Genomic DNA, 19,018 nt, shown 5'->3' with positions numbered 1-19,018 from the left:
AGTTGTGTGTCTCCTATGGTCTTGCTGGTCTGGTTGACAACCTGTGTCAGTTTGTTCTTGTGTTTTACTGAGAGGTTTCCATACCATGAGACGATGTTAAACGTGCAAACACTGTGGGCTAGATCCACAAAGAATGGATTGCACGGAGCAAGTTGCACCCTTACATAAAATTCATTATGAATTGAAAATGGGGGACCCTGATGTAAACAAGACGAAAGTCTTTCTCTGGTCTGCATCCCCTTAACACTTTGAATGCCACCCACGAGTTTTCTCGTGTTATTACCCCCCGGGTTGAATGCCCACTCACGAGAATATTTGTTTTATTAGTTTTTTTTTTTATTAGCGATCTGAAATCATATTGCATCAAGCGAGCCTACCGTTGGAGATCCAGTCACCCCAGGCACTCAGATGTGAAAAAAGCGCCCCCTATCGTCTCCCAGATGGTAAATCACCCTTTTGGATTGGACTCAATGAAAATTTATGGGAAAAAACACCCCGCACTCCACATTTTATTTCTCACTCATGTAACCGGGGTCTACCAGAGTTCACTCTGGAGCCTCCGAGCCGCGGGGAATATGTGTTTTACTGTATACACGATGGATCAATCAAATGAGCGATTTTTTTGAATGGCGATCGGGAATTGGAATAAACCATTTGGATACCATCTGATCTCGGGTAAGGAATCTATGTTATCAGTATTAGGATAATCAGACCCGTTTTCACGGATATATAAGCTTTTATGTGATTATGGTGATAGGCTGTTTGACTCTGCTCGCGGTCAGGAAATACGAGAATTGATTTTCAACTGGTGGCACGAGCGTGCATGCGTACACATATACTATCGATCATCTAGTGTTTATTTGAAAACGATTCATAAATAGGCCGAAAAATGACAACGTTCTAGAATATTCCAGTAAAAGGCGATTATCATAGAATGTGTTGTTTTTTCCGCGAAAACAAGTGATTTTCAAAATGCTATCAAATGGAAATGAAGCAATAAAAAAACAATCTGCCATGACAATGTTGACTGGAAAATGAGTCTTTGATAAGCGACGGGCAGATTAGACAATTTAAAACATAGATTAGGCGATATTAACGTTAACATTGGAGTGGATGTGGGCATTCAAGGGGGTAAAAGGGAAAACACGGACTGGCTCTCAAAGTGTTAACAATTGTGTGTATTGAGCCGTACTGTATTGTACCCATTCTGCAATCTGTTAATAAAATTTTCATTCAATCAATCACCATGCAGATTGATTGATTGATTGAATGAACATTTTATTAACAGATTGCAGAATGGGTACAATACAGTACGGCTCAATACACACAATTGTTAACACATTGGCGACCACGGTTTGCAGTGTAATATGGTTCTGGACGACCAGGGTTTGTCAACAAACCGATGTACTTTCTAACAGCTATATATATACTTTATAGTATTGCTATCTGTCCATTCTCATTGTCACTTGAGTGCATAAACCGTGCCTTCATAATGGCTTAAAGAAAATAAAAAGAGAAAGAGAATAGACCACATCGTATGTATTGTTAAGACCCTCTACTAACCATATCAAAAGACAAAATGGTTAAAGGTAGAAAGGCGGCAGAGAAAATAACTACGGCAACTTCAACGGCGCAGGACGTAACAAAACGAGGAAGACACGTCCTAACCGTCGTTGGTTCTGAGCCGACAGCGACAAGCTCCGAGGAGGAGAAGGAAGAGGACAATTTACCGGGATCATCGATTACGGTCCCCGAAAGAGAGTCAATAGAGACCAACATAACAGAAGGTACAGAATCAAGCTCCGTGAAAGCGAGAGCAGCCAGATTTATGGATTCCAACGTCACTGCATCTATCTACCATATGCCGCCAACTGAAGAAAGCAGAAATCCACCCGATTTCAACACACTGACTAACCTGATGGTAGAACAGTCTAACCTGATGAAAGAACAGATGGTAGAACAGTCTAACCTGCAGATTACACACATCAAGGCGCTCGAGGCAAACGTCGATGCTAAATTCGATCGCATCGAGGCTAAATTCGATCGCATCGATGAGAAATTAGAAGAAGTCAAGAAAGCGATCGATGCACAGTCAAAGCGAATCAAGACAGTGGAGATTTCGGTGACAGAAAACACAAAAGCAGTCAAGGCGAACGAAGGTGGCATGACACAGATGGGAGAAGAGATGGAAAGAGTGAAAGAGGAATATCGGAGGGAAATACAAGGGCTTAAAAACGAAGCGATGGAGAGGCAACTAGAAACCCAACGTTACCACAGGCGGAATAACATCCGCATTGTGGGGCTTGACGAAGCAGTGAACTGCGAAGACACCAACTTTCCAAAAGAGTTATCAACGATTTTGGATAACACCGATCCAAACAAAGTGCCAGAAGTGGAACAAGTTTACAGAATCGGTTCCCAGGGGCAAAGTATCAACGGGCCGAGAGTCATCATTGTCACTCTGCGGAAAACTACAACAAGGGATGACATCATCAAATATGCTCGCAACCAACGTGGGAAGCTGAAGTATGGTGATAAACCAATATTTATCTACGAAGATTTGAGCAAAGAGGCCATCATCCGACGTCTACCATACAAAGATGTGATGCAAAAGCTGTACAAAGCCGGCTACAAGCCAAGGCTAGCATATCCGGCGCTGTTATCATTCTTGGGCAATAACGGCCGCAGGTCAGGTCCATATACACCTTTTGAAGCTGAGGATTTCCTGAATCAAAATGTAGCAAATAACCCAAAGCATGACGAAAATGCCGGAAACAGTTAAGCCTCTCTCTCAATATATACCAGTGTTGGAATGACTTTATTGTGTTCATCAATGAGGTCATTCCACCAGTGTTGGAATGACATTGTTGTGTTCATCAAAGTAGCAAACGATATGCAAGTCGTCTATAACAAAGTGTACTGTGTATAATACGATTCATAATACATTATAATTTCAGTCTCTGGTCTCTGAGGGGACAAATAAATATCATTGCAAAAAGATCTATCTGGAATATTCTGGGTTTATCGCTCAAATGCCCTGGGTCTCTTAGATCATTCTGGAAAGTAAAATAGTCTAGGCACTAGTATATTCTACAACCTTCTAGAACATAAGGCACCATGACAACGAAGCATACAACTCTAACAATAACATTCGGTGTGTATACACATAGCAGATAATAAATTAAATGAAGTGCAATCAGTCCTTAATAATACATAAAAAATTAACCACACATAAACGTATGAGCACAGCAAGGTTATTCTAACAATTTAAGTAATCACTCCATTAAAGGCACATTGAAGCGCTAAAAGGCGCTGCTTTTCTATCTTATCTAATCAGTTAAATCGGTTCTAGTGGCTTCTCCACGTTGATAATTATTTATCTCTTATTCCTTATCTATATCTTTCCATTGATTTTTATTTTATTTAATTTTTTCTTCTCATTACTCTATATTTTTTAAATATATTTTAACTTACATTGTTCTTTTCCAATGTTTTTCACATTAAGGTGTCAATATTACTCTATATTTTTTAAATATATTTTAACTTGCATTATTCTTTTCCAATGTTCTTCACATTAAGGTGTCAATATTGCTCTACAATCTTTTCCTTTTTTTTCCCCACACGTTAGTGGAGGGTTCAAAGGAATATGTCGATAAAGGTTTATTCTCTTTTTTTATTTTATTTTCTATTTTTATTTTTATGTTATTTATCACAATACTTCATTACAGTAAGGGAAGGTGCAAGACCAAAAGCGACATTCTATTGCAATAGAATGGAAATGTTAGATCCTATGGCAATTAGCATAGGAAAATTAGGATTACAATGCTCAGTTTGGGCAATCCGGTGGACCATGGGAGAAAGTCAATCGCGGAGGATGTGTTCTTGGAACACAGGCATGTTCGACTTTCTGGGTGAGGGGAAAATAGGGGATTTTTATTTGTATATATATATGTTTTTAAGCTCAGCTCTCAACGGGACCTCATTAATTGGATGTGCATCTATTGTAGCTTCATACTCCAGAAACATTACCAAAAACTACACGAAAACATGCATAGACTATGGCTAGTTTGAATATAATGGTATGGAACACCGGTGGGATAAACAAACAACACAAGCGCAAAAGCGTGCTCACACTGATAAAAAAAGAACATGTGGACGTGGCTCTATTAAGCGAAACGCACATTTTAGAGGGAGACATAAATACGTTAGCGGATAACATATACCATAATATTAGTCACTCTTCTTTTGCTACGAGAACTAGAGGGGTAGCCATAGTCGTCAGACGCAAATTAAATATCGAATTGAAAGGGGTATGGTCGGATGCTGAGGGGCGCATAACTATAGCTAGGATTATACACAATAACGGGAAAATTGCATTGGCAGCGGTATATGCCCCGAATTTGTACGAAGTGGGTTTCTTCACTTCACTAACAGGAGAAATGTTAAACCATCCCGAGTACTCATATATAATAGGTGCGGATTTTAATGCCATTTGGAACCCAAGGATGGACAAAACTTACCTTTCCTTCTCCAGCGAACAAAAGAATTCATCTAAAGCATTAAAAGATTGGTCGAAATCAACAGGAGTAACTGATTTATGGCGTTCACTTAACCCCATGACCCGCAAGTACTCCTGTCGTTCGGCGAGACACAACACACTATCCAGAATTGATTACGTCTTTGCATCCCCGAGAATATTTGATAAATATGAAGTGGAAATGACACCCAATGCGCTATCAGATCACTGCTACTTAATCCTGAAAGCAACATTTGGTACACTATCTGCCCGGGCCCCAAGATGGCGTTTTAATTCGATGCTGCTTAACAACAAGGAATTCATTACACAAATTAAAGAAGCTCTCACAATATTCCTACGGGATAATGCTAACTCGGTGCAAGATCCCAGAATATTATGGATGTCGGTAAAGAATATGATCAAGGATTTCTCGGATAGATTTACCTCCATATTGCGCAAAAATCAAAACACAAAACTGTCTGAAATGGAAACGCTTTACTCAACGCTTTTTAATTCTTTAAAATACAACAACTCTACTAGACTAGATAACCAAGTTAACATTCTAAAGACAGAGATCAAAGCAATGTACAGACAAAAATCGGAATTGCAAATACGCAGCACTAGACAACAGCAGTACTTCCAAGGTTCTAAACCTAGTCACCTATTAGCCATGCGACTAAGAATTAATGCAAAATTTGCAGATATAACTGCCATTAGGAAACAACAAGCTCTAGTAACAGAACCCAAAATAATAAACGATACATTCAAAGAATTCTACTCCGATTTATATAACTCAGAAACGACCTTTGATCAAGACAAATTAGACACATATCTTAATCAAATTACTCTCCCTAAACTTACGGAGGAAGACGCTAAACAGTTAGAAGTACCGATCACATTAGAAGAACTCAAGAAGGCCATATCCGGAATGAAAAACGGCAAAGCTCCGGGAATTGACGGTATCCCATCAGAAATGTACATTTCTAGCTGGGACATATTTGGACCCTTATTACTAAATATGATCTTATACTCAGTCAAAGAGGGAAGCTTCATTGAACACCAAAATACCGCACTCATTTCAGTTCTTCACAAAAAAGACAAAGACCCCACTGAGTGCGGTAGTTACCGTCCTTTAAGCCTTCTCGGAACCGATGTCAAACTGTACTCTAAGATATTAGCCATCAGATTGCAAAAGCATATGACGTCTTTAGTTCATCCGGACCAAACAGGCTTCATAAAAGGTCGCCTGATCAATGATAACATAAGGCGAATACTGCACGTACTAGATACAGACAAAGAGGACATCACACCTAAGGCGATACTATCCCTGGATGCTATGAAAGCATTTGACAGGTTGGAATGGTCGTTTCTATGGGCAGTATTGGAAAGGATGGGGTTAGGAAAAGGTTTCATTGATATGATTAAAGTACTATACAAGGACCCATCGGCCAGGATTACAACAGGCACATTCATCTCCGATATCTTTCCGGTATCACGCTCAGCCAGACAAGGTTGCCCTCTTAGTCCCGGACTATTCGATCTATCATTAGAACCTTTAGCACAATTTATAAGACAATCCCAACACATAGAACCAATAGTAATCAAGGGCACACATCATAAAATTAGTTTATATGCGGACGACGTAATATTGTTCATGCAAAACCCCAACAACACATTGCCGCTTATACTCAAGTTGATAGAGAACTTTGGTGATTTATCGGGATTTAAAATAAATTGGCCTAAGTCGGCTTTTCTTCCTCTTAACACCAGTGCAAAAAAAGAGACAACCCTCCCAGGGGCGATACCCATGGTCAAACATTTCAGATGCTTGGGTGTGGAAATATTTCCCACCATAAGACAAACGGTGAAGCACAATTACACAAAAATACAGAACAAAATCAAAGACGACCTGGACAGGTGGGCAAAACTTAAAAACTCAGTACAGGCAAGGGTATCAATAGTTAAGATGGATGTATTACCAAGAATCAATTTCTTCAGCTCAATGCTTCCGTTACCTCCTCCAGAGGGCTACTGGAAAAGATTACAAACCTCCACATACAAATTTATTTGGAATAACAAACCACCTCGCATAAAAAGATCCACCGCACAGAGAAATAAAGCAGACGGTGGCATGGCAGTCCCAGATTTTTGACAATATTTTAATGCCTTCACATTAAGACCATTGAAGAAGATATGGTTTGACCCCGAGGCTTTGGTATCTTGGAGAAAATTAGAAGAAAACATAGTAGCCCCACAGAGATTGAAAGACATAGCATACACTAAACTTTCAATCAAGCATTGTGAGCGAGAATTTGGCCCAATAATTACCCATGCAATCAGGACATGGCGGGAAACACAAAGGAAATTTCCTAACCCTCAAGTATGGCATAATCACACTCCCATATTCAATAACAATGCTCTCTTAATGGGAAAACGACCTATAAGATTCCCTATATGGGAAGAGAGAGGCATACACTCATTAGGGGATATTTTTAATAACAAGGGCCTCTGTAGTTATGTCGAAATATGCATAAAGTTTAACCTCACCGAGTCCACATGGCTTTTTTACATACAGTTACGACTTTGTATGAGATCTCACGGTGTTCCATTACACATACCAATTGAACACCACAGATACCACAAATTTTTCTATGAAAGAGATACATTGGGAGGTTTTGTATCAGGTTTTTATTATCAATTACTAACGTCCTCGTATGAAACCCTTCAACTAGACAATGTCTGGAGGAGGGATATACCAGACCTGGAAAATGACTTTGATTGGCAAGGAGCCTGGGCAAATGTCCGACTTACATCAAGGAACCCGGATCATCAACAAATCAATCTGAACTATATTCACAGGACATATTTGACTCCTATAAGGCTGTGCAAAATGGGGCTTATACAGGACTCCAAATGCTCCCAATGTACAAATGGGGACGAAGGAACATTTATGCACATGTATTGGGACTGCCCACCAGTTAAGGCATTCTGGAAAGATGTGTCCCAACAATTATCAATACTAGTATTTTGGAATATACCTGTACACCCCGCGGTATTGCTATTGAATGATGTTTTTGAGTTTGCAGTGAATCCACAACTAAAAAGATTGGTTTTATCGGGTATCACAGTAGCTAAAAAACTGATCGCATCACGTTGGTTTCAACCGGAAAAAATGTGCCGGAAAGTGTGGTTTCTTACATATCTCGATGTGATATATCAGGAAATATCTACAGCAAGAATTCTGGGGCTCAATGAATCCAAAATGTCAATGTGGTTAGAAGTGGTGGAGAGAATAAAAGCTAGCCTATAATGGTAGTGTCTGGTTAGGAGTGAGGGATAATGGAGGTACTATCCAAGAGGGGGTCCGGGAGGGGGGGGTTTGAGCTGGAGCATATGTGTGTAGGGTTTTAGAAAATAGGTATTAGGGGTATATTATATACTAACATTTATATAATTGTAACTTCGCTGGATATACACTGTATACGGTTAAAATGTTATTATTGACTATTTTTGTTTTATCCTGTTTCTGTACTTGCATATATTTTAACCACCTTTACTGAAAGTTTCATTATACATTGTGTGTTGAGTACTGACCTTTAATAACTTTTGTTTTGCAATAATAAAAAAAAAAAAAAAAATCCATCAGTTGGTTGTCATTTTATAGCGTCGTGAATATAAGCTTTATCGCAGTTTTCGCCTCGTCTTTTTTCTGGGAAGCTAGATATGAGGCTAAAGGCTAGTCACGTTATATCAAACGCCATTTCTGTTGTATATATACGAATGAAATAAAACACTGTTTAGCATCCGGACTATTACAGAGCATCTATGGATGAAATGGGGGCGGCGGGGGACGCCGATCAGTATTATTGATTAGCAATACAGTGTGTGTTCAAGTAGCCATATTCACTGATCGATCGCTTGCGTGTTACAACAATGTCCAATCCGGCTGTAATTTGGGTGAATAGTATCCTACCGTCAGCCCATGTGATCGCCGGCAGCATTTCGTCATTATTCATCGGCATCTGGTAGATCGATATGTCCATTGGCTGATCATAAATCCCATTATTCCAGGCTGAAATCTGCGTTCCGTAACGTGATCAAAGATGGAGGATGTTCGGCTGGGATCCAGGCTCATATGAAACGCCCCAGACAGTAAAAAAATATATTTTCCCATTCGGCCTCAATGATACTGCAGTGGAGCGATGGCGCCCCTAAGAGGATCTTGCCGGTATTGCATGTCGCCGATTTAAATCTGGCGGGTAAATCTGCAGAGTCGATCCGGGATCTTGATCCATTTATTAATATGGAATAAAACAATAACAACTTGTCTGGTCCTCAACGGGTGGAATCGAAACACGAGTTAACTAGTGGCTGGTCCTTAAAGTGTTAAGGGGATGCAGACCAGAGACTTTCGTCTTGTTTACATCAGGGTCCCCCATTTTCAATTCATAATGAATTTTAAGTAAGGGTGCAATCCATTCTTTGTATTTTGTAGACCATGGACAGGGTTATTGAACTCTTTGTCTCTGTGTTTCTGTGTAGATCATAGTCTTGCTGCTGTCTGAGGGTTATTGAACTCTTTGTGTGTCTGTGTAGATCTCAGTCTTTCTGCTGTCTCTGGGTTATGTTGTGTAATATTTGAAAGGAGCCAAGACTGTGAACTGTAGAAATTCAGATAGTAGTTTATTTTCTGTGGCCACAGAAAGTATCCTCAGTTTACAATCGGAGACAAGTGTAACACAAGCGTCTGACCAGAAAAGTGAGTGAGCTCTGGTCAGACTTACAATAAATACAGTTTGACATGACGAAATGGAAAGGTAGATGAGATTAGGGGTTTTGTCGTATCTGACACATGATTGATATGAAGACAACAAGAAAAGAACAAGATGTGATTTTCTTGGACATGTCATATCCAAGTCAAGCTGTCCTGACCCTTAAGTTGTTTTAAGAACACCGTCAGACTGGCGCCTAGTGTCTTGACTAGTTAAAACTAGTTAAAGCTTTGTAAATAACTTTGTATGTATTTAGAACAGAGAAACGTGACATTTATTGAACTCCTTGTGTTTCTGTGTAGATCTCAGTCTTGCTGCTGTCTCAGAGGTTTATTTATCACATACATACACAGGACATACAGTGAAATGCGGGTGGCCATGCCCGCTTCGATTGTGCAAGAATACAATAGGAAATAAAATAAGTAGAATATAATAAAATAGACATGATAAAATAGACATGTTAAAAGTCCTGAGATAAATGCTCCTTGTGTTTTCTGTGTAGATCAGGGGTGGCCAACCCGCGGCTCACGAGCCGCATGTGGCTCTTTGCCCGTCAATGTGTGGCTCTTCCATTTTTTTTTTTATGTCACTCATTCCATAAGGACGTAGAATAAACATTTACAGATTTTTTTTTAATTCGACCATTTGCATGTTCTTGGTATCTGAATCTAGGGACATCTATGGATCTCAGGGAATGTATTCCCAGTGTCAGAAATAGTGTGTCTGTTACTAGGCTTGAGTACATTTTAATGAACCAAAGGAGAATATCAATTCTATTTAAAAAAATTATAATAATTATCTTTGACTGTGAATAACACCATGCAAAAATTTACCAGACCTGAAAAATCTAAGCAAATTAATAAAGGGAAGATGATTAAACAGAAGGTTTTGTAGATACAGTACTGAATTCTGCCATCTTTTTTTATAATGTAAATTTCTCCACCATTTTTCATCATATTGCAACACCGTTTTTTGCTAGACGTTCACAGAACGGTAGAGAAACTAACTGCGTTCTGTTTTATGGCAATAACATTCAGGTTTGTGGGAGATAATCCCAAAAAATAAGAGAAATAAAAAAGTTAATCCAGAAGTCAGATGATTGACAGGGGCTGGCGTGAGCTGGGTAGGGTAGTTTTTTGAAATTCGAAAGAGTCTCTTCCTTCAAAAGACTACACTCACTTTTGGCTGCTCCACTTCCTCCTCTCAATATGCGCCGGTTTCCGACTCAATGCCATGAGATTTCTATAATCTTATATTTCACTATTAACAGTTAAAATCATTGGTAAACAAACGTAATGCTGAAATTATACACTTTTACTGTATATCTCGGGCTTAAGAGCTTAACCCTGTGAGGCCCAAATTAAAAAGACATTAGCAACTTCAGAGGCCAGAGGGTGGGACATATAAACACATTTACTATCAAATAGCATTGTGAGGCTGAACAACAGGACCAGTTGACTATACATGTGCTTAAAATTTTTTAAATAAACATTTACAGACTTTTTTTTAAATGGCTAAATGATTTTGTAATTTTGCAACCGTGGGTCTCACAGGGTACTTTTAACCCCGTGAGGCCCAAATAAAAAAGACATTAGCAACTTCAGAGGCCAGAGGGTAAGACCTATAAACACATTGAAGGATGTCGAGGTTTTTTCAATGTATATAATGTATATATTGGGGGAGATGACAGCATCTAAAGGTGCCAGGTCAGAGAGGTAGATGTGGTGGTGGAGGCGGTCAGAGAGGGTCAGTGTGTTTAGCAGCAGTCAGTGTGTAGCAGCGAGCAGGGTGTGTGCATGCCGAGGTCGCCATCAGCACATAACAACTGATAAGGACTGCGAGCAGGCAGAATGGTCAGAGAGAGAGTTTGACATCAATGAAACGGACGTTTAATGTGTGTGAAGGGTGAACAGCAGTTGCCATGACAGCGCGTCACATGGCAACAAGAAGAGGGGCGGGGCCTGTCATTGATATGCCGAGATGATAATGATGATGATGATGATGAATATTATAAATCTGAGGTTCCTTCCGGGTGTAAGTTAGAACTAGACACGAAGCTGACGCGAGCGGACGTGGATCAGAGACTTTCATCCCTCTCTCACCCTCGCCGGTGGGGGAGGGGAGATGACACATCATCATTAGCTTCGGCTAACGGGAGAAGGGTTTTGGCTAACGACGAGGCCTCAGCCACCATTGGACTAAACAGCAGAAGAGACAATAGAATAATGAATTTAGTGTTCCATCAAAGACTTTTCAAGGACGATACGAAATGGGTAACATCTGAGGCTTTTGTTTATGTAATAAACAACGATTCCAAGAAAGGTACTACGCTGTCCAGTGTCGAATTCTTAGGTTTACGGATGGCATTAAAGGGGAATGACAAAGATTGTACAGCCAGTATGAGAAGACGTCGGAGAAGCTAGTAAAGGGCTACATCTGCTCCTCCCTCCCCATCAACATGGACCCCCTGCAATTTGCATACCGCCCCAACAGGTCCACGGAGGACGCCATATCCCATGTGCTGCACACAGCAGCATCACACCTGGACAAGAGGCAGGGGAACTATGTGAGAATGCTATTCATCGACTACAGCTCGGCATTCAATACCATAGTCCCCTCCATACTCATAGCCAAGCTCAGGGACCTGGGCTTGGGCTATGACCTCTGCCAGTGGGTCTTGGACTTCCTGACTGGCAGACCCCAGGTGGTGAGAGCAGGCAACTGCACCTCCTCATCCATCACCCTCAACATAGGGGCCCCCCAGGGCTGTGTTCTGAGTCCCCTCCTCTACTCCCTGTACACACACGACTGTGTGGCTCAGCGGAGTAGCAATACAATCGTCAAATTTGCTGACGACACAGTGGTGGTGGGCCTGATCTCTGCCAACGACGAGAGGGCCTACCTGGAAGAGGTCAAGGTCCTGGCGGGATGGTGCCAGGAAAACAGCCTCTCCCTGAACGTCAGCAAAACAAAGGAGATGATTGTGGACTTCAGGAGGTCGGGGGTCAAGGACTACAGCCCCCTCAGCATCGACGGGGCACCGGTTGAGAGAGTCAACAGCTTTAAGTACCTCGGAGCCTACATATCCGAGGACTTGACATGGACCACACACATTAACAGTGTTGTGAAGAAGGCACGACAACGCCTCTACTTCCTCAGGCGCCTAAGGAAGTTCCAAGTCAGCCAGAAGATCCTTAAGAACTTCTACTCATGTACAATAGAGAGCATCTTGACCGGCAACATCACCTCCTGGTTTGGGAATAGCACTGCACAAGACCAAAGCAGACTACAAAGAGTGACACGTTCAGCCGAACGCACAATTGGAGGGGGGCTCCCCACCCTCCAGAACATTTACTACAAGCGTTGCAAGGGCAAGGCTAAGAGAATCATTAAAGACTCCAGTCACCCGAACAACTGCCTCTTTGAACTGCTGCGGTCAGGCAAGCGATACAGGAGTCTCAAGGCGAGCACAGAAAGACTCAGAAGAAGCTTCTATCCCCAGGCCATCAGGCTGCTAAACGAACAATGAATGAACACTACACAACAACAACCACCAAACGCACATAGTACACACATCCACACGCACACACTCACTTTAAACAAACACACTGTAGCACCCACTCCACACACTTATAGCACACACCCACTTTAAACAAACACACTGTAGCACCCACTCCCCACACTTTATATTTATGGATGAAGGATTGCACTACAACTCGTACACCTTACTGTAAATTGTACCTAAAATTGTACCTCATCCCATTTCTGCTTTGCACTAGATAGTACTGTACATTAGTACACTGCATAGTATTGTGTATTGTATATTATATGGTAACTCAGAACATTGTACATATGTCTATACCGAACACTGTGACCTCATTTTCTTCTTCTAAATTCATGCTATATTATGTTATTATGTTATTTGATACTATCTTGTCTAGCACAGTCTCTGGAGCGTAACAGTAAGAAGCATTTTGTATGAAAGTATTCTGTACTTCTGTATGACAACTATTAAAGAACTTGAACTTGAAAATAAACACAACGCAGAACTACTACAAGCCAACAGATGAAGAGGTGATACTGGCTGATTGATCGAAATCTAACAACATGAAGGGTGCCGTGACAGAAAAAAAAGGTTGAGAAACGCTGGTATATGGTGTGGCTCTTTGTGGTACCACAGTAATTTTTGTGGCTCTTGTCTCTGACTGGTTGGCCACCCCTGGTGTAGATCATAGTCTTGCTGCTGTCTCAGGGTTATTGAACTCCTTGTGTTTCTGTGTAGATCTCAGTCTTGCTGCTGTCTCCGGGTTATTGAACTCCTTGTGTTTCTCTGTAGATCTCCGTCTTGCTGCTGTCTCACCGCTGTTTCGGCTTCTACATCCACGGGCGCTCTGTGCACGGCCACGCGGACACCAACATGGAGGAGATGAACAACAACCTGAAGAGAGAAGCTGTAAATACAGAGACACACTCTATTACAGTGTTACGCCATTCTATAGTTTCAAGTTTTGTTTTATTTGTCACATGGTACATGTACATTACAGTGAAATGCTTGGTTCTGTATGAGCCTCCTCAGATTGTGCTTTATACGGAAAAAAGAAATGACCAACACTATACAAAATATACAATTTACAAGACTAAAGTAAAAAATGCAAACGCAAAAAAATACAGTGTATGGGAAACATGTATGGGTTATTTTTCTTTTTATAGTATTTATTCAACGGAGCAAGCACCAAATAAATGAATAAATGTAGAACATTATGTTTCAACCGTTTAACATACCCTCTGATAGGTCCCTGGCAAGTCGCAGCCGGGCAAGTCAACATACAGTGAGAGATCTTGATTTTTTTAATTAAACATTAATTAAAATATTTTTTTATTAAATACGAAATGTAACGTTCTAATGGTGCCCAGAAAGCAGACGGACTCTCCATGAGTAATGCTTCTGAGAGGAAAATGAAATGACATGACACTGTAAGCATAGTAATCATAATCTTAACTACCCACCTCATACTATACTCGATACACCTCTCTGTATGATAGCATATACAACAGTGCTTTATATACTGCATATATACATTTATATATTTATATTTACTGCATATATATAACCGTATATATATATATCCATATCTGCCTGAATATACCTGCATATAACTGTATGATAGCATGTACAATAATGCTGTATATACCATATATATATGTATATATATATATATTATATATATTCTTACCATATATATATATATCTATCCATCTGTCTATACATACCTGCACATAATCTTTCTACATATCTGTACATATCCCTTACCTACTCTTACTAGTTACGCTGCTGGCCAGTATGACTTACTACCATAGTGTCTTTATACCTGTACATATTAATACTACAACTCTGTACACATACATCTGATCACCTGTACATTGTATATTACTATTGCACTTTACATTTGCACTCTGGTTGAATGCCAAACTTCTTTTCGTTGTACTGTACTTTTGCTGTATGATGACGAAACATTTTAATCTAATCTAATACCATCGCCTGAGGGATCTTAAGATCATCTCACTCTTATGTTCATCTGCCCGGCTGTGATATGTAGCTAGTGTAGCGTTACACATACAGCCGGGGACCAGCAAGTAAAAAAACATCTATCTTCACTCTAAGGACTTTATACTTTTATGTAGTGTTTTATATCCATCTCTCTCTCTCTCTCTCTCTCTCTCTCTCTCTCTCTCTCTCTCTCTCTCTCTCTCTCTCTCTCTCTCTCTCTCTCTCTCTCGCGCTGTGTGTGGCTGAAAAGGAGTCTCTGTGTGGTCAGCGGGGGCTGCTTCCCAACACGGATACCCAGACCTTCCAAATATCCATCACCAACCGCCTCCGAGTGCAGTTCGACAAGATACGAGATACCCTCGGCAGGGTGTGTGCTCCATTGTCCTATCTCTTCCAACGGGAAACGTTTTTGAACCATTCATCACTTCAAATTACGTGTTTTGAACCATTCATCACTTTGAATGACGTGTTTTGTGTTGTTCTCCCCAGAGGAACGGACCGTCGAGGTTGATGGACACATCCTTAGCCAACCCCTTTGAGCTGAACGCCAAGGCTTACAACACCATGAACCGCTTCCTAGGATCTATCATAGACCATGTTAGTACACACACACACACACACACACACACAGGTGTTTAGATTGTTTATCTTCTGTTTCATACAGACACTAGTATTGTGTTGTATTAATATAGACACTAGTATTGTGTTGTATTACTACACAAAAAAGGGAGTAGGGACCGCACTCGAGGAAAGTCGTTTTTATTTTAATATGCACAATTTGTATAAGCACAAAACGTTTTCAGCCATCCGGCCTTTATCAGCGTGCAATCATTGCAATCAAGTACAATCATTGCACACTGATGAAGGCCGCATGGCTGAAAACGTATTGTGCATATTAAAATAAAAACAACGACTTTCCTCGAGTGCGGTCCCTACTCCCTTTTTTGTGAATTAATTAATGTTGGACTACGCGTCTTGAGTGCAGTGGTTACCCCTTTTTCTACATACAGTTGTATTACTACAGACGCTAGTATTGCGTTGTATTACTATACAGACACTAGTAGTGTGTTGTATTACTACAGACACTAGTATTGTGTTGTATTACTACACACTAATATTGTGTTGTATTACTACACACTAATATTGTGTTGTATTTCAGGCCCACAGGGAGATGGATTACATAGTGAAAGACAAGCTGCTGTTGGAGAGGGTCATAGGGATGGAGTTCCATGAGCCCATTGAGAAAAGCATCTTTTATAACGGTAAAGACCTTTCCCTCGTCATATAGGACTATCTGTCTGTCAGTGTGTGCTTGTTTGTAATCTGTGTTCTCTCACTGCAGACGAGTCTCACTCCTTCAGCGATGTGCTGTTCTACGGGAACGAAGCCACGCTGCTCATCTTTGACACTCTGTTCTTCTGTGTGGTCGACCTTGGATCTCAGAACTTTGTTCTTGCCGCTGTGCTCACATACATACAGCAAACGGTCAGTATTATAAGAGTACTATACGAATTTGTGCTGTGTGTGTGCGCGCGCGTGCAGGACTGTTGCACTCATGTGAATTCTCTCTCTCTCTCTCTCTCTCTCTCTTTCTTTCTCTCTCCAGATATTCCGCTTGATCCGCAATGCTATTGGAAGAAAAAACCTTGCAAACAAGACACTGGTGGATGAGAGATTCCTAATATAAAGACTTCCTGTGGTTTGATTGGTCAGAATCAGAATATGGCAGTTCACTCTTAGCAGTGTGTTTAGGACATGCTTATTGTTTACACCTTTTGTGGCTATCACATTTTGTACACGTACACTGTTTTTATATAAATAATTATGGCCATTGCATTTTTTTGTACAGTATTTAATGTTTGTTTTTTTAATAAAAAACTTTGATATGATGTCTGAACTGAAAGTCTTGTTTCATGCTGGGTGCTTTGGTGGGCAGCTTTATTTATATATATGTGTATTGAGGTTAGGCTATGGTTTTTCAAAATCGGATGGAAAGAGCTGTGCACACGATTGATTAATGCAGAAATCTGTTGGAGATATTTCTTTATAAACTTTCATTGAAGGAGATATTTCTTCATAAACTTTCACAGAGGGAGATATTTCTTCATAAACGTTTCGCCGTTACTACATTTTATAAACTGTAACCGTTCGCACCACACCAACTAGGCTGCAGCAAAAAACTAAAAACCAGATTTACAAACATAAACATAAAGACAGAAAACATGCTCATCACAGACAAACTGGATGTGGCCAAATACCTAAACATATTCTTTACAAACATAGCCACAACACTGGTTAATAAACTACCCTCCCACTCAGGGCATTATGGGGTAGAACACATAGTAGCATACTACAAAAACCTAGGGGTCCGCAAAGATGACTTCAAACTGGAAATGGTAACAACAGATGAGGTACTCAAAAAACTGAGCGCCCTCCAACCTAACAAGGCCACTGGCCATGACAACATCCCCTCCAAATTACTCAGAGACTCAGCAGCCACCATCACCCCAGTCATCACACACATAATAAACCTCTCCATAAAATAGGGACACGTCCCCAAGGACTTCAAAATTGCGAGAGTGACCCGCCCTGCACAAAAAGGGCAGCAAATTAGACCCAGGCAACTACCGCCCTGTTTCTATTCTTACCTCCATCTCGAAAGTCATGGAAAAAATTGTCTACGAACAGGTCGAAAAGTACCTAGCGGGAAAAAATCTAATCTACGAATTCCAATCTGGCTTCAGAACATCCCACTCCACTGACACATAACTCTATTTGAACGACCACATCAAACAAGAGGTGGACGCGGGCAAATACTGCGGCATGATAATGCTGGACCTACAAAAGGCCTTTGACACTGTCAATCACTCCATTCTGATTGACAAGCTAAAAGCAATTGGTTTTGATAGTTTATCAGTGAGCTGGATGCAATCCTACCTTGAGGGGAGAGAACAGATGGTGGAGGTAAACGGTACTATATCCCCCCCCCTCACAGTGAGCTGTGGTGTTCCACAAGGAAGCATACTAGGACCGCTACTGTTCCTAATTTATGCAAATGACATGTCAGCTTGTTACTGCAACTTGTTCTTGTTCATGGACGACAGCCCTGCTGGTCACTGACAAGAACAAGTTACAGGTTGAAAAAACCCTCCGCTCAGAACTCGGCAGAATCTGCACCTGGCTCGCTGATAACAAACTATAATTACACCTGGGTAAAACAGAGTCCATTCTCTTCGGATCAAATAACAAACTCTGCAAGACCGACGGCTTCTCCGTTACAGTTTTGATTGATTGATTGAATTTGATTGATTGATTGATTGAAAAGTTTATTAACAGATTGCAGAATGGGTACAGTACAGCTCAATACATACAATTGTTAAGGGGATGCAGACCAGAGAAAGACTTTCGTCTTGTTTACATCAGGGTCCCCCATTTTCAATTCATCATAACATACATGACATACAGATAGACAGTACTGCTACATCTATACATTTATGACATATCAGATTTGCAAATACAGTACTGGATGAAATTACATACCTAGGTTCCACCCTAGAGGCAAATCTTTCCTGTGACAATGGCATCCAATGTAATAAAAAAAAGTCAACCAACGAACTAGATTCTTGTACCGGATCTCCTCTCTGGTAAACAAGAATATCCTGAAGACTCTGGCAGGAGCACTCATTCAAGGGTACTACGACTATGCTTGCACTTCATGGTACCAAAGCACCTCAAAGGCGCTAAAAACAAGATTACAAACATCACAAAACAATCTGGTCAGACTACTACTTGACCTTACTCCTAGAACCCACCTCACCCCTGCCCACTTTGACTACCTAGGATGGCTTAGAGTAGACGACGGAGTACAGCAGCTTGCAATGGGCCTGGTCTACAAGATACACTATATGACTAAGGTACCCATGTACATGTCAAAATACTTCCCAAAGGTCAGTGAATACCACGACCGACCACAACACCACAAATCATGTTAAACCCAGATTCTGCTCAAACAAGGGACTAAACACGTTTCACAATTGTGCCACATCAATGTGGAACGCCCTACCCAAAGCTGTAAAGGAATGTGAATCCCTACCCACATTCAAAACCGCTCTTAACACTTTGGATGCCACTGGTGAACATGGTCAAAACATGGTTGAATGCCAGCACCCACTTCAATGATCG

The 19,018-nt window shown here is 40.8% G+C and overlaps 1 protein-coding gene across 1 annotated transcript in view; it reads left to right on the top strand.

Moving 5' to 3' along the window:
• tmem67 (transmembrane protein 67) overlaps positions 1-16,733 on the top strand; it is a gene marked incomplete at its 5' end in the record, with an annotated part of 58,868 nt that extends 42,135 nt beyond the window's left edge. Inside the window, 6 exons of the mRNA XM_084336678.1 lie at positions 13,625-13,741; positions 15,087-15,203; positions 15,326-15,433; positions 15,996-16,098; positions 16,179-16,321; positions 16,443-16,733. Coding sequence (XP_084192804.1) covers positions 13,625-13,741; positions 15,087-15,203; positions 15,326-15,433; positions 15,996-16,098; positions 16,179-16,321; positions 16,443-16,523 — 669 coding nt within the window. The 3' untranslated portion in view covers positions 16,524-16,733. The remainder of the gene's footprint in view (positions 1-13,624; positions 13,742-15,086; positions 15,204-15,325; positions 15,434-15,995; positions 16,099-16,178; positions 16,322-16,442) is intronic.
• Between the last annotated feature and the right edge of the window lie 2,285 nt (positions 16,734-19,018).

The sequence above is a fragment of the Notolepis coatsorum genome (genome assembly GCF_963971535.1).
Source record: "Notolepis coatsorum genome assembly, chromosome: 19".
Taxonomy (NCBI): domain Eukaryota; kingdom Metazoa; phylum Chordata; class Actinopteri; order Aulopiformes; family Paralepididae; genus Notolepis; species Notolepis coatsorum.
The sequence above is the reverse complement of the archived record's forward strand: the minus strand, read 5'-3'. Positions and strand labels throughout refer to the sequence as shown.